The sequence below is a fragment of the Rhamphochromis longiceps genome, linkage group LG2 (assembly GCF_057381845.1).
Source record: "Rhamphochromis longiceps isolate RC_006_pf linkage group LG2, R_longiceps_female_GT1.1, whole genome shotgun sequence".
NCBI lineage: Eukaryota > Metazoa > Chordata > Actinopteri > Cichliformes > Cichlidae > Rhamphochromis > Rhamphochromis longiceps.
In genome coordinates, this window is record NC_140558.1 from 14095234 (window position 1) to 14120421 (window position 25188).

General features: G+C 43.6%; 1 protein-coding gene across 1 annotated transcript in view; it reads left to right on the plus strand.

Annotated features, from left to right (window-relative positions):
• fat2 (FAT atypical cadherin 2) overlaps positions 1–25188 on the plus strand; it is a 102123-nt gene that overhangs the window by 9484 nt on the left and 67451 nt on the right. The window contains exons 2-6 of the mRNA XM_085418036.1: positions 7848–11114; positions 12244–12555; positions 19216–19274; positions 20679–20990; positions 21782–21989. Coding sequence (XP_085274162.1) covers positions 7856–11114; positions 12244–12555; positions 19216–19274; positions 20679–20990; positions 21782–21989 — 4150 coding nt within the window. The 5' untranslated portion in view covers positions 7848–7855. The remainder of the gene's footprint in view (positions 1–7847; positions 11115–12243; positions 12556–19215; positions 19275–20678; positions 20991–21781; positions 21990–25188) is intronic.

Consider the following 25188-nt stretch of genomic DNA (forward strand, 5'->3'; position numbering starts at 1 on the left):
TTGCCAGGAAGTTTACACCTGATAAAATGCGAGGAAATTTAAGATGAAATGAAAAGATTATGCTAAAAATAAAAACCGAGACACAGCAAAGTCGAGAAAAAATAACAAAGATCTTAAAGATTGCTGAAAAAATGTACCAGCATGCACAACTGTGTTGAACTTAGACACTGCAGATAAGATGCACATCAGGCCTCTGTGCTAAAAGTGCTGAACAGAGGCGGCGACCATTAAAGACAGGAAGCTGTCTTTGACCCCATCCAGCTCGCACTGACTGACGGGGCGGGACCAGGATGCAGATGCTGCTCTGTTTGAGCCCTGAGCCATAGGGGTGATGTGGAAATGTAAGCCATGCATTTGTTTGTGCCCCAAAATGAGGTCTGAGGGGGAAGCGCTGAGCTCACTGAACGGACAGTTTGCCATTTCCTGTGCAATGGGGCCGTTTGCTTTCAGAGCAGATCATCTCTCACATTCCTTTAAGTGATTTTCGCTCAAGTTCTGCTAGGATTTTGAATCCACATGGAATTAAATTGTACCTGAGGTGTTCTTACTGATCAAAGAGCTGAGAACTTGTGGTCCTCCTCATGCATTTGCCCTTCTCCCTGACCTGCGCTTCTGTGAAGGATGACATGTATTCCTTCATTTCCTTTGCCTGTAAATTTCAACCAAAAGCACTCCGTGTGTTTTTTAAACCTTAGTCTGTTAGAAATAAGACAGCTTAAATCATCAGCCCAGAATGCACTGCAGATCCAGCGTGCACGCTATCCTTCGCAGGTCAAAATGTATGTTAAACATTTACAGTTTATGGCATCCTAAGGCCCACACAGTGGTCCGTTTATCCAGTGTTTGATAAAACAGAGCACCAGCGCCACTGCAGCCCTCTGAGCAGTGTGTATGAACGCGTGCTGATGAAACAAATCATCCTGATTTGTGAGGTTCATTACAGGCCGGCTCAAAGCTCATTAGATTCAAATGGATTTCATAATGTTTTCCAGTTTCCCAGCGAAGGTCGAATCCATCTTCGTCTCCCTGCTTTGGTCCTTTTTATTTCACCACTAGATGAAGAAGCATTAGATTCCTCCTGTGACTTTTAATGTTCCCAAACTGTGTTCAATACTCTAATATGCAGTAATATCAATATGCAGGTGCAGACTGGCACAGAGCAGACTACAGTCGTACGTAAACTCCTTCAACAAGACGTGTTTATTAATCACTCTTTAATAACTAATTTTTAATAGAATACCTGGCCTACTAGTTTCTCCAAAAAAATGCTAAAATTCAAATCCTATTAGAGGACATGCTTGAACCTAAATCTGCATGATCAGGGAATTCCTGTTTTATGCTCAAAATTCCTCTTTAAAAAACACGTTACTCTACGTCCCCATGCACGTGGTTTAAATTTGTATATCTATTTGTATTTGACTGTCTCTAAGTGCTGCTGTACAAATGGTAAATATAAGACTTATCTTGTTTTATCTTATACTAAAAAATTATATTATATATTTATTTGATAAGATTGCTTTAACCTTGAAATATTCAAACTGGACTAAATGAACATGTAAATGTTTAGATTTGACTGACATGAGGCTGAATCAAACAGCTTTGTCTGAGAACACAACGCTTTGCTTTGATGTGAAGATAAAAAATAATAATATATATAAAGACATTATGCATGTGTATAGTGAGATGTTCAAGGGCCTTTTAATAATAAAGGAGAAATTAAATAGAAAAAACAAACACAGGCACATGACGGGAAATCAGATTCAGGCTTCTCCTTAAAACTTATCATAGAAACTAAAGCAGTGAAACGGGCACGTCTGCTTTCACCTCAGCTGAGCAGGTAACACTTTATAATACTGCTCCGACTAAGGGCTTAATTCTCCTGTAATTTATGTAATTATATTTACTTACAAATAGTTAAAGGTAAGACCAGGGGCGATTCTAGGATCAGAGCTTTGGGGGTGCTGAGCACCCAGAGAGCTGCCCATCCAGGCAAGGTAAACTTTCCTCATCACGATGAGACTTCTTCCCTGTCTCTGTCAGTCCCTGCATCCTTAAATGTCTCCCGTTGTCCCGAGTTCCCTCTGACTGTCCCCTTGGTGCATTTAAACCCCTGGTCCTCCCTGTCCTCGTCCTCTGTTGTCTTCATCTCCATTATCAGTCATCACAATTTTACCATCTCTGTGCAAGTCTGCAAATTTCTTTATTAAATCATAAGATTCTTAAATTCATCAAGTCTCTCTGTGCCTGGGTCCTCGTCACAAAACATGACATCACTGTTTTGTACATTTTAACACAATTTAATCCCCACATTTGTGAAAGAAAAGCAAAACACTTTTTTGGAAAGTCTGTAACAAAACCATCAAATCTGATCAAGGTTATTTAAATGCTGCAAAAGAAGAATGGATTGGAATTTTTAAAAAATACATATACTAATAATTGATGGCATTCATATAGCAGGGCCCTCAAAGCACTTTACAATTCTGGTGGAGGCAGGTACACTTGGTGACAGAAGCGAGGCTGCCATATCGCGCCATCGGCCCCTCTGGCCATCACCAGTAGGCGGCAGGTGAAGTGTCTTGCCCAAGGACACAACGACCGAGACTGTCCGAGCCGGGGCTCGAATCGACAACCTTCCGGTTACAAGACGAACTGCCAACTCTTTGAGCCACGATCGCAGTTTCCTAACCTTAATTACTGCGGGATAATAATGAATGATGCTCACTGTGAGTAAAAAGTAAGCTGGGTGCATTTTTTGGACAGAGATTCACTTTTAAAGTGTATTATAATACAATAGAGATACATAAAAATACACTCCAAAAATAGAAGAGTCCTTGAAATGTACAAAATATTATTAAAAAATGTAAAAAAACTGAGACACCTTAGCCTCTGGTACAATGTATACAATGTATGAAAAGATCTTTACTGCAGATACTAATATGGCTCTGCAGATTTTTTCTTGTCTTTTATCCTCTGTCGCCTCAGCTTGAGGTTGGCAAATCTGTCTATCACATTTTGGTGTTCAAGTCTCTCAAGCATCTCTTTCTCAACTGACATCACAGCCAGGTGCTGGAGTCTGCTTTGACCCATGGTCCTTCTCAGCCAGGTATGGAGCTGACTCAAGACACTAAAAGACCTCTCACAGCTCCAGCTGCTAACTGGGTTTGTTAGGACAACCTGAATAACAGTTTTCAGTTTGGGGAAGATCTGATTATCCAGAAGATTGTACAATGTTAACATATCTGGGATGGCACCAGCCTCACTCTTGAGCTTCAAAAAGTCTCTGGCAACCGTGACTTCCTCTGACTTAAGCTCAATATGGTAATGCAGTGCCAGGGCTGACAACCCAGTTTGTTTTGCAGACTGTGTATAGCAGCTTTAATCCGGTTGTTCAGTCTGACGTCACTAGCCGTGTCTGGGTCTAAACTCCGCTGCAGGTCCATATATCAAACGATCACTATGGCATTACTGAGAGTTGAAAAACTGTCTAAAGTCTTTCATCTTTAATAAAATGATCAGCGTTCTACTCTACCAGGTGTAACAATTGAGTTTAACATCCAGGCATCCATGAAAACGGAATTTATGACATTTAACGGAGTTAGAAGTTAGCAGGGAGTTAGCTCGCTAGCTTCTATCTAAATACAATATAGCATGTCCTGACTGCGGGGTTTTGGAAACAAATTCAAACGTACAGCTCTGTTATCACTTCCAGCATAAATGAAGACAGAAAACTAAACAGCAGTGACGTTTGTAGGGTTACTGAAGTTGGGCTAGCTTGTAGCTTTTCCAACTATTTATTTATAAGTGACTTATGTATGTATGTATGTATATATATGTATATATTGTACTATTCTTAGTTAGCGTATTGTCTGTCTTGTCTTAATGTTGGTTTAAAATGGAGCACTGTAACAAAAAATAATTTCCCCCAGGGATCAATAAAGTATTCTGATTCTGATTCTGATTCTGATATAAAGATGTGCTACGTGACAGCTAACGACACAGCTATGTTAGCATAATATAAACAAGCTAACTTTTTTTCCACTCTATAAAAGTTAACGTGAGTGTTCTCGGTGGTCAGGAACAAATGTAATCGCATGGCAGGATGCTGTAAAAGGACCAAACTTCAGCCAGGAGAACAACTGAGATAATCCATCCACAATACGAGGTTAGTCATTCATATACTGCTGCATGGGCTGGGCTGTAGTTACATCCTAAGGTTTTAAAAACTGAGCTTAAATAAATGATTAGCGGTAATAAAAGCCGAGGGAGGTCAACAGGGATCACTGACTGTTTTAGGAGCTTTTTGAGATCAAATAGAAGAAAATACATAACATTAAACATGTTAACAACACAAAAGCCATATTAAACGCAGACTACTTTAGACCCGGAAGTAGGATTCGTCGCGTCATCATTAAAAAACCGGATAGTTTAATAGTTGTGTTTTTTTCTTTGCCAGTTTAACAGTTTCTGTTGTGCCTGTTAGTACTCCCTGTCTGTTTTCTTACCTGGTTCTTCCTGACCTTGTACTTTCTCCTCATGTTCTCCTCTTTCCTCTCTCCCTCTTTGGACTGACAATCATACACAAATTGATTGTATTCAATTAGATTAAAAAATACTATTAAGATCACTAATAAAAAAGAAGTCCTCTCTCAGTTTACTTTTAACCAAAAGGCAAATAAACAAACCACATGTACATCTAATAAAGGATATAAATATTGAAACACTGATCCAACATTATCCTTTATTGATGAATCATTTGATTTTACACTTTTACCTGAATGTGGCTCCTTTTTTTGAAAAAACTACCTCATATCCATTATGAACCTGGCTGTCTCTCTGTACACAAACAAACACACACACACAACAGGAGTTATAAGGTTAATGGGCATCCAGTCAGTTAGCTAGTTAGTACCTTGGGTTCAATATCGGCACATATGACAAAATAACCAGTTTCTCTCATTACATTTAAAACAGGATGGTGGTAACAACAGTAGGCTGCGGACAATGTTACGTTTTACATTTTAAATAGGCTGCATACATTTAAATAGGAGCAACAGGACGGTCAAATGTTGCTGATTTTACTACAAAGCACGACGGATTGTAGGGTAGCAAACATAGTCGGAAAACACGTTTTCAACACTGCAGGTTACCTGGTGTAATATTTTTCAGCTAAAAAGAAACATGGCCTGACTCCTACCTAACTATATAAAGAGTAACTGAAGGTTAAAGGCAGCTAACATGTCCTGTTTTAAGCCAGGCACTTACACCTCTGCTCCGCTGCGTCTCAGCCACCATCGCTCTGGCAGCAACGGCGCTAGAGCCAGAGCAGGGGAGAGCTGGAACAAACCACTTTGGGAGGGGGGAGGGGTTATCTATACTTTTGTTGTTAAAATGTTCCATCTCAATTACGTACTGTATGCTTTTTATATTTTTAGTAGTGTGTCCCACAAACAGCAAATATTGTCAAAAAAAAGTAAGGAATCTTTGGGGGTGCTTTGATTCATTTTGGGGGTGCTGAAGCACCCTCAAAAATGGGCTAAAATCGCCCCTGGGTAAGACCATTTAAATAAGGAGGTAATAAGTCAGGTTTTAAGTAAGTAAGTTTTAGCGCTTGCGTAACAATATTTCCCAGTTTTACATTATAAGCACGCTTTTACAGGAAAAGAGACATTTGGACTGTGATTATAAAAATAAAGATGTCCCAAAATGTCCACATTTCCAGGCAGCATAAATATTCTCGGTGGAGAGATCAGCGATCTGTGAGGTGTCCTAAAAAAGTCAAGTCAAACCCTGAAGCAGTGCATCTAAAATGTGCCGGTCACAAAATAGACGTGAGCACCAGAAAAAAATGATGGTGCAGAAAGCCTGGCTAAATTACAAAACACCTTGCCTCTCTTTTGAATTCCAAGCTGTGACGTTGGCGTTTGTAATCTGATCAACTGTCACCATGTGAGTGGAGATAACACCCCTCATACCTGTCACCGTCCAGTGAAAGCTCCAGCGCCAGCCTACCTGGAGACTCGGGACCAAACCATCAGCGCGTCCGGGAGTGCTGTTTTCCTAAACCCACATGAGTGTGAGATCGTGTGAGATACTGGTATTCATAACTTTCTGCCACAATAAGGCATCTTTTGTCTTGCCCTGTTGTGTGTTCAGATTTGTTTAGACAACTGAAACCGAATGGTTGGTGTGAAGGTGTGAAGATATTCTATTTGAAATAGCTTATTTTTGTGGAGGAACCGGAGGTAGAAGGGAGAACTTTTCATACCTCTGATCTTGGAAAAAGGAGTTTGTTCCTTCCAGATTCCTATGATTGGATGAACTGTCAGAGACGCAGTGAGGATGGTGTGGGCATCCTCATTATTTTCCAGATTCCTTGGACACATCAGACTCTTTGTACTCCTCTGAATAAAGGGAGCTTCACTTTTAAAGCAGTTGTGTGATTCATGGTTTTAGGTCATTTGTGAGTTACTTTTAGCTTTTTGTGTCCTGATGGGGTTGATCTTTCTGCCAGCACGCCTTGTACACACCATCAATCAGAGGCTTGGACCACATGGACATGATGAACCACAGGAAAACATTAGCATAGGTAGATATGGCGATTCCAGAGATGCTGAAGAGTTATGCTACAATGCTGATGTATGGAAACATGGATTAGGTTCAGAAGGATATTGTGGGTCATGATTTTGAAAGACAAACTTTAAAGTGTAAGACAACACTGGCAGTGACATCCTTAACTTTTGATGTATGTCTTCATCAGATTTGAGTTTTAGGCCTCTACATCATCACGGGGATGTCTTCATCCTAACCCCCTTAAATGATTTCGTTTGTATAAACAAATTGTGAGCAATACATTGGACAAAATGCTGAATGTAGCAAAAATGGAAAAAATCTTTTGATTTTTTTTGCATGATCATCGTCATCATCATCAGGTTTGGTCCAAGTCCATCTTTTCAGAACATGTTCAGCTGCTGCTGCTGTGACTCATTTATGCAGAAAGTGTAAACAGTTTAAAACCACTGTCTTTCCCTAAGGCTAACCTGGTTTAGAGTCTGAAGTTTCCCAGGAAGTCAAAGAGAAAGTAAAAAAAGGAATTATAACTGCACCATATGCCTCCAACCTCCCAACAGACACTGTAGGTCTGTTACTCAGGTCCGTTATTTCTCGCTGCAGCTGGCGCATGAATTGAATCTGATTAAAAAGCATTGTCTTTCAGAACACCTTATAATAAAAGATGCTGTTAAACTGGAAGAATAAAAGACAAAACACACATGTGAGCTTTGTAGAGTTGGACATGAATGTGGGCTTCAGGTAGTGATTGTTGGTTTTATATGTTTAACTTTTTGATCAGGTCTTCCCTGTAAAAGGTTATGGGTGTAGCAGTTTAATGACTCATGCCTCCACGGATAAGTGCTCTCAGTCTCTGAGCCACCCACCATCACCTACCACTCCTCCACACATCGTTGCAATGACTGAAGGCGATTATTGGGACAACTCTGCGCTGCTGATATTCAGCCTCAGAGAAATGATTAGGGGGTATTTGGGCTGCCAACTCTCTGAAAAAGCTTGTTGGCCTGAAACAATCCAGCGTTTTACTGGTTTTACGTTTTGTCAAGACAAGTTAGGACAAGAGTGAGACGCCTCTCCGCAGCCTCCCCTCGGCTGTTGTGTCAATATGCTTTCTCTGTTGTACTCTTTGTGCTCGAGCTTCAGGGAAGTGATTGGTCTATTTACAAAATAGCTTGGAGTGTACATTTCATGTCTTGTCGTGTGATACAGGCAGCTGTTGTCTCTCCCTAAAGGCTTTTCTTACATGACTTTTATTCTTCTCTTTTCTGTCTTTTTTACAGATGTGAAAATGTTCAAAAAGGGGATTATGATGGCAGCTTCAGGAGCAATCCTTCTTGTTTTTGCCTCAGTCCTCACATGTGTGACAAGATCTGAAGGTAGTTATAGACTGGGAAAAGGCAGTTCTCCTCTGCTGTTTACACACCACCTCTACAACGCTGCCATCAACGAGAACTCAGCCCCGCGGATGTACGTTGAGACGCAGGTGAAGATGGGCATTGAAGTGACAGATCCGCTGTGGGACATCAAGTACAACATCGTCTCAGGTGACGATGACAGCTTCTTCAAAGCAGAGGCAGTCAAAGTCGGAAATTTCTGCTTTCTCAGGATCAAGACGCGCAGCAGCAACTCGGCTCTCCTCAACAGGGAGGTCAGAGACTCGTACACTCTCACTGTGGAGGCAAAGGAAAGCACTTTTGGCTTCGAGGCAATGACGAAGGTCTTCGTCCAGGTGCTTGACACCAACGACTTAAAGCCTCTCTTCTACCCGGCATCGTACAATGTGGCCATCAGGGAGGACGCTCCTCTAAAGTCAAGTGTCACCAAAGTCAGCGCTACAGACGCCGACATTGGGAGCAATGCTGAGTTTTATTATTCATTCACCAGCAGAGCTCATCCGTTTGTTGTTGACCCTTTCACGGGCACGGTGAGCCTCATCAAGAGGCTCAATCACACTCGCGCACAGCGCTACGACCTCACTGTATTAGCAGAGGACAGGACAAAAAAGATATCCGGTGTTCAGAAATTTGGGAATGTCGCCAGGGTCACTGTAAACATACAAAAGATGACCATGGCATCTCCAGTTATCACACCGCCCCCTGAAGCTACAGTGTCTGCAGATGGAAAAATAGATATCAATGTCCATGTGGAGGAAGGAGTTAAGCCAGTGGAATCCCTCAATATCATTGGAGGGGATCCCCACAAGTGGTTTGAGGTAATCCCCTCAGGTGTGCAGGGCAGTGACTTCCAAGTGATCTCTACAAAGAGGATTATCTGGTCTCAGGCTCGTTTTGGGTTGAATCTTTCACTGCAAGCTAAAGACAGGAGCTTGCCAAGTTTCCTCTCTCCAATCACACAAATCCACATTCCAGCCTATCATTACAGCCCACTGGCATTTTTGGAGGACACCTACATTGTGACTCTGAGTGAGTTTTCACCCCCACAGACTCATGTACTTAAGGTTTCTGTCACCTCAGTTCCCTTTAACGTTACCTTTAGTATCAAGAACAATCCAGACACCTCTAACTTTAAGATCAATCCTAAAACTGGGATTATCATAACTACAGGGAAATTTGATTATGAGAGGAAAGATCGATATGAGTTTGATGTAATGGCCAATCACGGTGAAGCTGAAACTCACATCGTGGTGGAGATAACGGATGAAAACGACAACAGCCCAGAGTTCACACAGACATCCTATCAGGCCACGCTGGATGAAAACAGCCCTGTTGGCAGCAGCGTGTTGAAAGTAGCAGCTTCAGACAAAGACAAAGGCAAAAACGGCTTTGTGACTTACGCGATTGCAAATTCAGGCCCTTTGCCTTTTACAATAGATCCATTCACGGGCATCATCTCTACCTCCGAACACTTGGACTATGAACTGATGAAACGGCGGTATCACCTGAGAGTTTGGGCGTCGGACAGCGGCGGCCCCTTCAGTCAGGTCAGCGAAAGCCCTGTGACAATAACTCTGAACAACATCAACGATAACATCCCTCTGTTCGAGCAGGTGGGCTGCAATGTTACTGTACCTCTGGATTTACCTGTGGGACACGAAGTCGCAAAGCTGTCAGCTATTGATTTAGATGAGCTGCAGCAGCTGAGGTATGTCATCGAGTCAGGGAACGAGCTCCAAGTGTTCGGGATCAACTCTGTGACTGGAGTCATTGCCCTGAAACAACCTATCCCTCTGCTGCAGGGTTCATTCACTCTGAGAGTTGTAGCCACCGATGGGAAGCATCACTCTGAAGCATCGGTTGTCAGGATAACCATTACTAACCGAGGTGAAGATCGAACGCTGCACTGCAAGGAAACTGGCATTGCCAAACAGGTCACTGATAAACTAATCAAGTCAATCAAACCCATTTTAATCAATCAGGAGGAGGACACATTCTCAGATATCCACATCACCAATCGACATTCTCCCAAGTTTGATACAAGCATTCCCAGTTCGATTGATCTCGTCGAGAACCATCCATTAAATTCAACCATTGTTCAGTTCAAAGCAACAGACAACGACTCTGGGTTTAATAGTAAGCTTGTGTACGCCATCTCGAGTGGGAATGAAGATGGCTGTTTCTCCATTGATACGTTCTCTGGTGATCTTCGGCTAGTTTGTCCACTTGACAGAGAGAGAAAGGGGTTCTACATTTTGAACATCACTGTTTATGACTTGGGAATACCGCAAACTTCTGCGTGGAAATTCATTGCCGTTAACATCATGGATGTCAATGACAATCCTCCTGTTTTCGATCAGCCCAGGTACGTGATCCACGTGCCTGAAAACAAAGAGGTGAATTCGGTTATTTTTACATGTCGCACAGCAGACCTGGACTCAGATATGAGTGGTAAAGTCCAGTATTCCCTCCTGACAATGACCGACATGTTCAGGATGGATGAATTCACCGGAGAGCTGACTGTGACGGGTAGACTGGATCGAGAAAGCTCACCCAAGCATGATCTCCTGATTGAAGCAAGAGACCAGGCTACAGTCGGCCCTCAGCTGTTCTCCACTGTCAACCTGGTGGTGATTTTGCAGGATATAAATGACAACCCACCCAAATTTGTGCCCAAAGTGCATAAAATAAAAGTTCCAGAAGATGTTCCTGTGGGCACGCTGCTTGTCTGGGTGGACAGCATGGACTTGGATCTGGGCAGTGGAGGCCTTGTCACCTATAACCTCAAAAACACAGAGAGCGGGATCTTCCATCTCGACTCCTCCACCGGCGCCCTCACCCTCGAGAGAGAGCTGGACTTTGAGAGGCGGCCATCTTACAATCTCACAGTCTGGGCAGTCGACCACGGCCTCCCTCGCTCCTTGTCATCGTCATGCTTCGTGGAGATCGAGGTTCTGGATGTCAATGAGAACCTCCACCGGCCGGTGTTCTCAGAGTTCGTCTATGAAGCTCTGGTAAAGGAGGACTCAGCTGTAGGGACATCTGTGGTAACTCTCACGGCTTCAGACAAAGACCTGGGCAGAGACGGGGTTGTCAGGTACCACATCCATGATGGTTCTGGCTTAGGAGTGTTCACCATTGATGAGGAAGCAGGTAACTAACACTTGGTGATTCAATTTTTGTTGTTGTGATGTTTTTATCTAAAAAGTAGAAAAGCAATGTTAGCAATTTTTAGTCAGATGTGAAGCCTGATCTCGCTCTCATAGTTTAGCTTAGCAGAAAGACTGGGAAAAGGCCTTTGTCCTCTCCAAAGGTTGCACCATTAAATCTCACCTGGTAACACACTAGGTTTCCATATAGAAACAAAGTTTAGGAGCTAAGAACCAATCTGACTGAAAGCCAAAGCTAACCACTTGCTAAATAAAGCACTGTTTAGCAGAGTGTGTCTTCAGTGAAGGGTAAAGATTATAGACTAGTTCTCAGTAGAAAGGTCAAAGGTCAGAACCGTTGTGCTCTGTAAACAGTAATTAGCACTGCAGCATAAATTAAACGGCACAAGTGTTGCATGGTAACATTTGTCTTTTCCACCTCTCTGACACGCCTCGTGCTGCATTGAACTTTACAGCTGTATGCTCATGTGCTCACTCTGATAGAACGGGACGTGTACTTGCTTGAAGAAGCAGTTCTTCGTCTGGGGTTGTTAAAGTAGTTTGTATATTTTTCCATCAGCATATCCTTTGCAGAGGATACCCTGCGACCTTGCAGCGTATCACAATGTATTCCATTGGCCTGCTGCTGTACTTAAGACTCAAATAAAATCAGACTGAATGGTGTTCACTGTGACAAAAGAGTTATGCTGAAATATGTCTTTGTCTCCACGTTGCTGCTTCATTATCTCTCACTTGGGGCATCAACATTTAAACAGCCTCTTCAGACCACTGTGCAGAGGAGTACATTTCCATTGTGTTCAGGCCTCTGTGCGGGCCTCTTTTCTAGCGTATTAAGCTAACACAAATATGTCACACATTTTGCTGAACAGGGAATAACTTAAAATTTCACAACCCACGTCTGGGCTCCTTTCCAGATTTTTTTTGAATGCAAAGAGACACCTTAAGCTCAGTGACGGCGCAAGTGGCTGCTAGTTCCTCCCGGGCTGTACAGTGATTAAGCATGAACAGATTAGATGGATAAGTGATTCATTCCTGAGGCAGGGCAGCATGTTTGAAACATGTGAATACCAGTGTAGACAACAATGATTTAACTGTACCGTTGGTGTGTTTAGGTGTGATTCGTATGACAGAGATGCTGGACCGCGAGACGGCGCCTCATTACTGGCTCTCCGTCTACGCCACCGATCTGGGGACTGAGCCTCTGATCACCTGGACTCACGTCTTCATCGAGGTCCTGGACATTAATGACAATGCTCCCGAACTTTCCCAGCCAATGTATTTTGCATCTGTCCCAGAGAACGTGGACACGGTCGAATCCGTCATCAAGGTGTCGGCCACAGATGTGGACACGTCCTCTGAGGGGAAGCTTTCCTTCCAGATGCTGGAATCTCACCGATTGCACTTTGACATCGATCCTAACACAGGTGAATACTCTTCAATGAAAAATATAATCAAAGGAGACCTTGATGAATTTCAACATGTCACAGAAAGTTTTCCTGGCTCAGAAAGGTAAAACAAGGTGATATCATGTGAGTTATCTCAGTCGCAAACTGAGGCACAACATTTTAACACCAAGTTTTGAATGGCAAGCTAACCTGGAGAATTTCTTATCCATCCAGACCTTTTATTTAACTTGTCCAATTCAAGGCTGCAGCGTCACAGGGCGAGCGGCAGAATACAGTCTGGACACTTTGCTAGTCTGTCCCACAGAGAGACACACACACACCTACAGTCAATTTAACCTCAACAGTTTATTTAACGTCAGGGGTGTCCAACTTGAGAGCTACTGTCCTGCAGCTTTTAGATGCATTCCTACTCCACCACTGCTGAATAAAATGGTTGGATTACCTCTTCAGTATGCCATCAATTTTGGCAAAGGCCTGATAACAAGCCATTCATGTGATTCAGGTGTGTCGGAACAAAGACTGGAGTTGGACACCCCTGGTGTATGTCTTTGGACTGTGAGAGGAAGCGTGAGTACATGGAGAAAGGCCAAACTGCCCCCAGCTGTACAAAGAGTGTTTAACCTTAATTATGAGTACTCACCAATAAAAACATGGTCAGTACTCTGAACTCTGTCCTTAAAGTTCCTAAACCTTCATAAGATTGAAAAAATAATTTCCAGACAGGTAGCACTTATTCCATCCAACAGGTAGACATTGTGTTTTTAATTGCAGCTATAATTATTTTGTTATTGAATTTATTATTAGAATATAGTACAAAAGTACAATTTTCCAGTTTTCCAGCTTTGGCTCACGTCTCCTCCCTCCCACTTAAACATTTCTCACCCCTGAATCATGGTATTGAAGCATTCAGTGAGCAGCATATGTGCAGGCAAAAATACAGGAACTCTGGGATGTAATTGGATCAAGTTGCTCAGCGTCATTCTGGCATTTCACGAGCAGCTCGAGCAGAAAAAGAGACTTCATGCTCTCATTGCAATTGATTTACATCTTGATTCAAACTCCCTTTGTGTGTGCAGGACATCTGGCAGGCCTCTGTTGCAGAGTGTTTTGGTATATCTGTACGTGTTACATTTTGATTCATGGGTGAAAAGCTAACAAGCATATGCATGCTTGCAAATGCAGTGTTGCAAGCATGAGTGCAGTATGTGCTGCGGAAGCTAGGTCTGTCTATACCTATACAACAGGGAGCTCCCTGAGAGTCACTCACAGAGTCAGTCACGTGCGACCTGAAATAAAAACTGAGTTAGCATGACGGGAACAATGAGGAAGCCTAAACATCTCTGCCTTCCTCGCTGACAGTTGAAGCTGAATCACCTGGCGAGGACTTTGAAGTTAAAGCTATTGAGCGCAGCATTAGCTGTGATGCTACCAGCCGCTACCAGCCCTGTCCTCGTCCTCTAACATGCTATTTGTCCACGCCCCGAGGCCAGTGTACCGAGGGATTACAGAGATGTCGCTCAGAGACGGGGCAAAGGTTTGCTGCCAGCTGGAGTGTGTCACATTCAAACAAGTATTTTTCTATAAATGCAGGTGTATTTGGTATCCATTTACTCATGCATAGAAGCACAGGATGAATAGTGTTTTGCTGAAAAGGGGTTATTAAATCTCTGTGAACCTTTTTGTATTCTGAGGCTGCAGGCTGAGGACAGCTGACTGACACTGACCCAAATTCTTGCAGAACTGACCGAAGTTTTATTTTTTTTATCCCTGTGCTGCAAACTAAAAATAATTAAAGTAAAAAAACTCCTAAAACCTGAAGTTCCTCTAACATCTAGCAGAGGCTCCAGCAGTGATAATAAACGTGCAAAAATAAACGTGCATTATTAGGGCTGTGGTCTCTTTGACTGACGGGTGGCTGGTGACCAGTGTTGCCAACTCCTCAGTAAGGAAAATCGCTATTGGCTGTCCTAAAAGTCGCTAGAAGTTGCCAAATGACGTCATCGCCTAATTTGCATAATTGGTCATGCTAATGTAATTGTAACCTACGGTGTTTTAGAGAGAAATAACATCGTGGAAGAGACAAAGTGAGTAAAAAACGTCCTAAATGCAGTTAGAATTTATTTAGAACTACAAATTAAATTTCTTTCAATTATTGTTTTTTAATGTCACAATTCCAACCCTGCTCCTTTTTCTGGGCCTGGACCGGCAAAAGTGACCTGAAATAGGCACTCTGGTGGAGTTACTGTGTGTGTGAGAGTGTGTGTTTATAAGTAGTTTTAAACCTTGTGATCCACAAAACAGCATAAGAGTAAAAGAAGAACAGACTGCGTTACAGTCAGTGCGGGAGCAGCGGCTTCGCTCATGCGCGATTCATTTGCCGTTTGGACACACAGGTGTGAACGTCTCCTGCCCTGATAGCAGCTGGGGAGGACTATCCTCCGCCTGTGAGCGCTTTGGCACGGGTGAGGTGCTCACGGCAACACCGCTGCTTGTTGAGAGTAAGAGCGATACGCGTTTTCATGTCAAAAAGTCGTCATAAATAAGTCTCCAATACCACCAGAAAAAGTCGCCAGATTTGTCGCTAGTTGCTTTTTAGAAAAAAAGTCGCTAAGGTGATCTGAAAACTCGCTAAATATAGCGACAAAGTCGCTAAGTTGGCAACACTGCTGGTGACACAAGTGGCTGTAGCTGCTAGCTGCCTGCTAGGCTTCTCCTCAGCTAGCTGGAGTTCCTGAACTGGACCTGTGGACTAGGGCTGGGTATCGTCACTGATTTCTAGAATCGATTCAATTCCGATTCACAAGGTCCCGAATTGATCCACGATTCGATTTAATTCGATTCGATTTAATTCGATTCGATTCAATTCGATTTGAATCTGGGAAATTTTGACAGTCAGAAATATTATAATTCAGATCAGTACATTTACATATTTTTGTATCTATAAAAAGGAAGCTGACACACGCAAGACTTTATCAAAAGTGTGTGCATCACAGCAGATGCCTTTAAAGGCATCTGCTGTGATGCACAGAAACACAGAAAAACATGAAGGTGATTTTCCTGGCCTGGGATTTTATAAAAATATTCTGCAGTACATCATAAACGAAAGAAATCCATTAATCAATAAATGAACATTACCTCTGAAGTTACAGCGGTTTTATTAGAGACACAGTTAAGTGTTTTGCATTTTGCATAATTTTAAAAAGTTTAAATTTGTTCAGTATTGAACGGCAGAAATTAGGTTTTCTTTTTGGAAGTATATAAAACGGAAAGAAAAAAAACGTCGGCCGACAGCGCTGTAAACAACAGCAGACTTGTGCGTAACAAGCAAGCGAATAATGAAGAAAAACTGTTCTTGAAGTACAGAGAGAGAGAGCTGTGCATCGTGGTCGAAGCAAAACAGTAAAAGTAAGAGTGAATATATGACGATGTTTATGTGAAGCGTAGTTTGGATCTTCTTTTGCTGCTGGTTCGGTCAATATTGTTTGGAGAGACATCAAACTAACAGCTTTAGAATCAGCGCATAAAGGGTGTGAACACAAAGCGCGGACCCGCCGACAGATCAGAATCAGCGAGCTGTCGGCTTTCAGCCCCGACTGTGAGAAAGGCGACATCTGACTGATTCTGATCCGCGGGTTGCGCTGTGTGTGCAGAATCCATGTTCCTGCTCTCATTTACTGTCTTAGCTGTTTGGTGGTTGTTGAAATTTTGTGAGGTTTCACCAGAGATTCTGGCATTTCGGGCAAAATAAATTTATATTAAAAAATCGATTCAGGATTTTAATGAATCGATTTCACGTTATCCAAGCCAGAATCGATTTTAATCGATAAATCGATTATAAAAACCCACCCCTACTGTGGACCACATTTGTGCTGTTGGAGCTCTTGCTAATAGTTTTTACATTAAATCGCAGCTTCCACAGGTCCAGTAAACATCAGAACAAATGCTAAACAGGCTTTTTGACTTCGAGGTCTGCAACTGGTTTTTGTGGTTCACTGAAGTCCAAATCAACAGGAAACCTAGTTGCCAGTTTGTGGCCTCTAGAGCTCTGACCTCAGCTTCTTTCAGCTCATACGGGATGAACTGGACTCGAACTGGGACCTCATCTTCTGCCTTCAGTGGTCACTAACACTCCTGGAGCCATGTCGGAGCACAGGCTGTCATAGCTTAAATCAAACAGACTTTTAGGATGTGCTGACATCCTCTCTGACTTTTACTTGTAGACAGCAAACTGAGCTGTCCTTAAAATCCTTTGACAACAAAGAATCAAAGAAATATCGTGTACTAGCTTATATAGATTAGAAAAACGGCGTAAGCAGAGGGAGATCATGTTACCTGGAACCTGTTCCTCTTTGGAACATGACCCACCTTGTCTTACTGTTAACAAATGAACCTCTTATTAGTAATATGAGGGTGAAACCACTCGTGCCTTGACAAGATGAAAGTGACTCATGACCACAGCGCTGTGTCCGTTTCAGGCGAGAAGAATCGAGGAAGCTTCGTGCTTTAATGCAGAAATGCACATGAAACATTGTCGTGTGTGTTTTGAGAAAAAGCATCTCGTGGAACACTTCATTATGTGTTTGTTTGTTGACAAGGCCAGGCAAGTCAGGAATGTGCCCACTTCATTAGCATTTTGCAACAGCAAATTCCTCAAATGGCTGCAGGCTGTTGATGATTCAAAAAGTGATATGATGCGATTGTGTATTTTATATTCTTGATATACACAAAGCACTCACCAAGATGTATGATATTTTTCTTACTATTAACAAATTTACATGAAAAAGAGTCCAACACCTGAGACCAACTTTTATATGAAATCTGTCTTGGGTAGCACATTCTCAGTCTCAGAGCCTGAGACTGAATTATTACGTCTATCGAGACGGGAACGATACACTGTGTAAAGGAAGGATGCAGCCAAAAGCCCAGCTTTGAAGCCTTAATGTGTTTTGGCCGTTGCCATGTTGGCTTTTTGGAGGCAGGAGTGACTGTATGTGGATGAGAGGTTGGAATGCCAAGGCTCCACCGACCTTGTTATCAAGCTGAATCCACAGACTCAGTGGGAATGTCACACAGACACAGATACCTGCTAATTACCCCTCAGTAACATACAAACAAAAATTCTCAAACTTTTTTCTCATTGGCATTTCTGAAATAGTTCTCAGAAATTTGCGATGTCTGAATTAAAAAGCAAGTGAAACTAGTCCACATTCAAAAAAGAAGAGACGTAAAAATGTGATGTGAATCCTGCGAAAAAGGAATGAACGGCCCCTGACGCAGAAGCAGCTGTTTGTCCTCGTGTGGTTTTGACAGGCGTCCTGGATGGCTGAGTGAAAACAGGCGGTGGGGAGGGACGAGGCTTTAGCCGTGATTCCCACATCTGCACTAATGACAGGAACACACTTTCTAACGTTCCCACCTGTCCCTCCCAGCAGGGCTTGTTTGCTCTGTCATAAAAGGACTCGATGACGCTCAGTGGGGCCTCTTTTGCAGCACTTACGACCCCCTCCTCTGTCTGCAGCTCCCACACCTCTTTTGGTTGGAGACACAGAGACTTGTATTTTCCCAGCCTGTTGCTGTGTGTCTAGGACGCTTCTCCCAGCAGCTGCAGACACTTAAACACGCTGATTCAGCAAACTGTCAGCCGCGGTTTCCCTCGCGGTGTCTGATAATCACCTGTCACACAGTTCAGAGGCCGACTGAGCTCAGGCGGATGCGGCGGAAGCATCTGATTGGCTGTGAGTGACCCCTCCTCCCAGTGATCAGTCAGTGTTGTGCTCTGAGTGTAAGGTGACCCAAATTGCTAATTTCCAACTGTAGAGCAGCTTTGGATGACAAAATAGTGGTTTTGTCTTTCAACAGTAAATTCCACTGGTCCTGTAATGTGACACAGGTGCTTCCCGTATCTCCCAGCCATGCTGAAGGTGATGCCCTCCCCTTATGAGCAGCCGCTCTATGCTTCTGTCTCCTGTTGGTTATTTTGAGTTTATGGGCCTCCAGTTTTTTCCTGTTCTGCCAGCATCAGTACCGACAGCTCCAGTTTCTGTGAGAAAACGATCGAGTCCGGACGCCCCAGCCTTTGCCTGGTGGCAGCGGGATGGGCTCCAGCCCCCGCCCCCACGACATTGAAGTGGAGAGCGGAAGGAAATGGAGGTTTTTTAATGTCTTCTGAAAGTTTATTCTTGATATTAAACAATGCAAAAAAAATGGATGCTGTTTCTTTTTTTAGACAAACAGAAGAAAGTCCTTTGCAAAGCTCCTCGATGCGATCTCTGTCGTGTTGAAGGCGGCTTGTTCTCTGCTTCAGAAGTTTATCACGCGATCCATCGCTCACTCTGTCCCTGTTTGATATCTGTATCAGTCTTTATTCAGGTCGACTTCACCTCAGCACTGCATCACACCGCCATCATCATCATCATCTTTTTTTTAGCTGTTTGTTGTAATTTTTTATAGCGACATAAACAAACATTGAGTGACCCTCAAAAACAACAGAAACAACATCAAGAGCTGTAAAATACAATGTGTTTTCTTCTGTTACTACTCAGGGACACCCGCCTCCATTCCCAACCGCCACAACACACACACACACAAAAACTCCCAACTCTGTTTGTTTATGTGTAACCTGCACTCTCACTTCCTGCTAACAGCACCTGTGTTTGGTGTGTGTGTTTGTGTTTGCAGGTGTTATCAGCACTGTCTCAGCTTTGGATCGAGAGGATAAACCGGAGCACAGTATTGAGGTGAGACTCTGATAAACAACATTTTCTCTTCCCATCAGATCGATGCAGAAACAGGAACACAAATCCAGCTCTGCTGTGAATCGCCGACGTTCCCATAAATCCAGAATACACAGCAGTGCTCGCTGCTTTACTGACACGGGTAACGAGCACCAAACGTGACGTCAGTGTGGAAGCTGCTCTTTTTTTAATGCTATAATTTTAGTGATCGTTCAGTCGATCGCTGACCTGTGAGTCAGGAAATAGCACAACCCCCCCACACATAACGATTTTTTCGAGAAAGTTTTCAGACGAACAAATAAAAGTGAAAAAGGTTTTTTTGCCCCGTCCGAATGTGTTGTGATCATTATTATTTATTTATTTCCAATATTTTTTTTTTAAAGGCCAATAGTTCATCTTTTAGTGTGTCTCTGTTGGTTTGTGTTGTTGGCTCATGTTAAATATTTAAGATATATATGGTTAAAAAAATGCATGGCATAAATGAACCGTGTAACTAAGAGTGCATGAGGCTGAGAGTATGAAAACTGGAATTCTTCCTCAGGGAAACAAGCTTTACTTCAGTTGGAAGCTCCACTTTAAAACTTCCACAGAAATGGGAATCAGTGCACAGTCATTACATTTAATTATGTTGTTGTTATGTGGACAATCGGAGGTGTGTAATGAGATAAAAGCAGAAAGAAAAGGCATGTGACTGGTAACATTTAGATGCTGGTTCAGATATTTCAACATCAGAAAATCAAACCACATTTCTGGCTACCGACTAAAAGAAATGTATCTCAGCTGCTTGGAAATTAATCTTCCTTAACTGGTGTGACATTTCAGGACAGACCCAAAGTTTCAGAGATTTGAGCCGTCCATCTGAGACCATTTTTATTTTTTCTGATATTATCTATTCAAATCAGTTTTATGTATAGAGCTCCAAATTAGAACAACAGCCTTCTCAGCCTTCTCCATTTTTTTGTAATGATACTACAGAGAAAACAACAACAGGCAGATAACTCCCCTATGAGCAAGCGCTTTGGCGACAGCGGGAAGGAAAAACTCCCTTTTAACAGGAAGAAACCTCCAACAGAACCAGGCTCAGGGAGGGTCAGACGGGTTGGGTGTGAGGGGAGGAAGGTGGGACAAAGACAAGCTGAGGAACAGAGCCAGAGATGAATAATAACTAAATAATAAGACAGGTGCATGACCACATGGAGAACATCTCCACCCCAACCTCCCCCACTCCTAATAAAGGAAAACTCTTAGCAGCAACACAAAAATACCCCCGCCTCCAGCAATCTTTGTCGTAGCTTTAAAACCCCAAGAAATTCATTTAGTGGTTTAAAATTAAGTCAAAGTAAATATAAAGATCAATCGTGCTTTTATTATTCTGATGTTGACCCTCCAACTCTTTTTCACCTTCAGGTTATCGTGTCAGATAACGGATCTCCGGCTCTGAGCTCCACCGCCACCGTTGTGATCCAGGTTCTAGATGCCAACGACAACCCTCCCAAGTTCATGGAAAAACGTTTTGACGTCAAGCTGCCTGAACGGCGTCACGACGGTGGCAAACAGGAAGTCTGCAGGATACTCGCTCAGGATAACGACGAGGGCCCGAACGCGGCAGTAACCTACAGTCTGCAGGAAAACGTGGACGAGCAGTTTGAAATCGACCCAGTGACGGGCGTGGTCACATCGCACGGCGACTTCTTGCCCGAAAGCTACAATATTCTCACAGTAGGTGCTGCAGAAATTTTCACCACAGCAAGTTTACTTGTCCCGTCAACGTTTCATACGGCTGATGAATCTGAAGCTGTTACAAACCTGTTGTTAACGCAGTGTTTACTCATTGGATGAATTTACTGCATGTATGATTATTTTATCAAGCTCAATTTTTCCGATGTTTTGTGATGCAAACAGATCTGACCAATCAGACCACTGCATTTGGCAATAAGTGCACTCACAATACGGAAATAGTAAAATAATCGTAGGTTACCTCTGCTCCGGCTCAGTCGGCTCTCTGAACGGATTATTACGTTTCCTCAGATGTGTTTCCACCTCTGACATCCTTAAATCAGGACGTCAGGATCTCATCATCACTTTTTTTCACCGTTGTTATTTAAGGATTTTTTTTACACACACTTGCGATTTGTGTCCCAAAAATTAGGAATTTCATGTCTTTTTTATTTTTCAGAATGCGCTCGTTGTGCAACACCTTCAGTCTGTCAGCATCTATGTGTTGATCCTGACTCAGTCAGAGCGCCCCCTAGAGTCAAAATGACATAAGCAGTATGCGATTGTTATTGTATGTGGCACGACTGTTACCATAGTTACCATAGGTAACCAGTGAGTCCAGGCCCTCAGCTGTTAGTTCATCTGACGCGGCGACATGAGTGACGGTGTAATCGTCATTTTTGGTGAATCTGAAGAAAACATCTGGACGTGAGCTGGAAGTGTTTTCAGTTACCTGCTGGACTGGATGTGCAGGTGTGTCACAGCTTCCTGTTTAGTTTCTCTGTTTATTCCAGATTAAAGCTACAGACCAGGGCAGCCCGTCCTATTCATCCACCGCTCGACTCAACATCGAGTGGATCGCCCTCCCGCCTGCCTCTGCGGAACCAATCGTGTTCGTCGAGCCACACATCAACTTTGCTGTCATAGAAACAGACCGCGTCGCTCAGATGGTGGGCGTCATCTTGACGGAGCCGCATCGGGAGAAGTGGTTCGATATCGTGGGTGAGTGGAACCACACACACACTCTGAGGTTTGACCTTTGATGGAAGCCGAGCATCACACAAATGGCTGTAATGACCTTGAAAGTAAGACAAATGATGGGGAGAAGTGCTGCTTGCATTCACGCCTGCAGAGCGCCCACTTCCACAAAGAAAACAAATTAGAGGAATCACCTGCATCAGAGCTGGCTGAGCTCATAGTAATGATTCAGAGTTTCTCCGTCTCCGCTCCTCCCGCTAAACTCTGCGGCCATGGAAATGATATTTGACGTTCGCCATATTTCCACTTAGCCCAGAGTGCTGACTCGGAGAGTCACAGCTAACAGGGTCTCATCATTTTACAATCAATCCTCATGAGTTTCCAGATGAGCTGAAGTAGTGTGATTTTCTTAAGGTCAACCAATATAATGCAGCCCGTGCAGGACGAGAGCACCGGAGGAGGGAAATGTTTAGATGTTGGTGATTTATGTAATTTTCCTAAATGTGCCTGCTCGGCTTCAGCCAGAAGTGCCCCAGAAGTGTGTCGGCTTCACTGAAAGGCCGACATTCCCATGCGACATAACTCGACCCGCATGAGCAGAAAAGTGAGCGAGCGGGTTCATTGCTTGAAAAACTCAGAGTGACAGTCGAACCGAACCTGACTCAAGAGATCCAGTCACGACGTTTATTACTACAGTCATGTTATTACAATAAAGAAAATTGATGCAGGCGTTTTTTTTACGTGAAAACATTTGATTGATAACTGAGGCATGGTGAACTGGTCCCAGAGCCGTGACCTGTGTTCACTCAGCGAGATGAGAGACCCCGGAGCGAGGCATCTGTGGGATAATGTTTTCAGCTTCTCCCTCTTCTCTTGATCGCCGATGTTCAGGGTTTATTTCATCGATCAATACAAAGATTGCATGAATGATTCCAGCAGGTGGCGAGGTGTCAGCTCCAGTGTTGGCATGGCTTTTATCTCGTGTGTGTGTTTGTCAGATGTTTGTGATGACACTGCAGCTGGATGTCATCACCAGGGGCCAGTGTTAGAGATGGTGTGGGGTCAGGTTTACGTCATCAGTCCTTCAGATGAGCTGCTGCAGTGAGGACAGAAGTCAGAATGTAGAAAGATTTTCCTGGTGATTAAATCAAACAAAGTCTGTGCTTCTCAGTTTTCCCCCTCCTTTTGTGCTGGACTTCCACCAATCAGCAGCTTACTTTCAATTCAACCTGTGTGTTTTCTGTTTAAAAAATCCCAGGAGTTAGATGTGACTCAGAAGGACAGATTCATCCTCCCTTTTCTGATTCGTCAGTCATGTAATCACTGAATAAACATGTGAAATTATGCTGTTACATACTGACATTTGCCTGGCGGCATCTCAGGCTTCTGTCTGTGCACAAGTGAAAAATCTGCAGTGCTTTCAGAAAACAGGTAGAAAAACTAGCAGCGGATAAATAATGCAAAAGGCCGGCGCTGCCTGAAGAGGGGGAAAGGATGGAGGAGAGGAAAAAAAGGTCTTGGTGTCAGCGGTATCAGCAGGACGTTTCTCTCTGTGAGCAGGACACAGCAGAGCTCCTCTCATCACCTGCCAGATCCCCACTGCAGGGACAACTGGCCTTTCCTCCTCTGCCTCCTCCCTCCTCTCAGGAGGCCGCCACGGACAGCTCTACAGAAATCCATGAGAGGCATGACATCACATTCAAGTGGAAGTCATCGCTGGCTGTTCCCTTTGAGGCTTGCAGGAAAACACATCAGGGTTTTGCCAAGTGCTTCCTGCCAGGCGGGGCGACGCGTGCAGAGAAAGACCGAGCTTCCTCCTGCTCGGCTGGCTGCACCGAGCTCGGTCTGAGCCAGAGCCCGGGCGTGACCCTGTGCGTCCCAGAGGAGGCGCTCGGGTCTGCTCATTCTCACATTTATTGTGATGGAGGAGCTTGTACACACAAATTCAAATTGTAAGAGTCATTTTGTCTGAAAAAAACTGATAATCTTTATAATCTTCACCCTGTGCCTCCTCCTCCTCCTGTGTTTGCAGGGTTCCATCTTCTTCTCTTATTTTACTGTTTGGCACATGGGTGCTGATATCTGATGGGACTCTCTCAGACAGATATCATCAGGTATTTATTCCTCTGATTTGCCCTCCCCCCATCAGATGTCTATCGCCGTGCTGTGTTAAGGGCCAAGTGGAAACGGCAGCAGTGGGATGTTGGCTAGCAGGCGAGGAATGCAACCCGGCTGTTTGTGGATGGATGTGGCGCCCTGCAGGTTCACTGGGCACTGATCTGAGATCTGGGTCCTGGATCGGGTCCCAGAGGGGTGCATTAGGATGAGGCTCCAGCTTCTGTTCAGACAGAGCAGTTTATAAAATGTTTATCCCGAAAGGTGACATTTAACCCAAGACATGTTTCACTGATCAGACTTAGGAGGAATGAAAAAAGAAAACCACATATGCAGTAAAAATCCAGTCATGTCATGTTAGAGGTTAAAGGTGTGCTCACACAGCTGTTAGCGGCTTATTGTCGATGCTTTTGCAGGATTTAAGTCTGAAATAAATCGTGCACATGTGATTTACTACTTTGCTCCTGATGTGGTTTTAAGCTTTAAGCTACGAGTGTTCATTGTTTTTGGAGTGACAGACATCATCAGAACAAGCTCAGGTCTTGCTCTGTCCTGCAGGTGAAGACTTCACCCACATGTTTCTGAGCACAGATGATAATTTGGGCTGAAGTTGATGTGCAGTGTGGGTGGGAGGACGTGTCTGCAGGAGGTTGTTTTACAGCAAGCAGAGCGCTGTGCGCAGAGATGAAGGAAACTGTAGAGCACAAACAGCTCAGCAGTTCTCTGCAGGATCACGTCAGGTACACAAACAGAGACGTTTGCAGCAGTGAGATTACGTTAGTTTAAAGTCTGAATATGAACGTTAATAAAGACGTACAGCCGGCAGAGCGACAGCTTCATTTAGTTACAGTAACTTCGGCAACACGCAGCTCGTTCTGGTCTTAAAACATCTGATTTTAATGCGTGTTGATGTTCATGAACGGAGGAACTCCTCACTGATGCCTTTGCTTCAGCGGCCTGCTGCTCACAGTCACGTGTTGGTGAGCTGTTGAGCTTTAACTCTGCCGATAACGACGCTTCTCTCATTGTCTGTTTGCGTGCTCCTGTAAGTCATGAATCTGATTTGCTGTATGTCTGCGGCGCCGCAGGAGTGAAGACAGTCCATCTT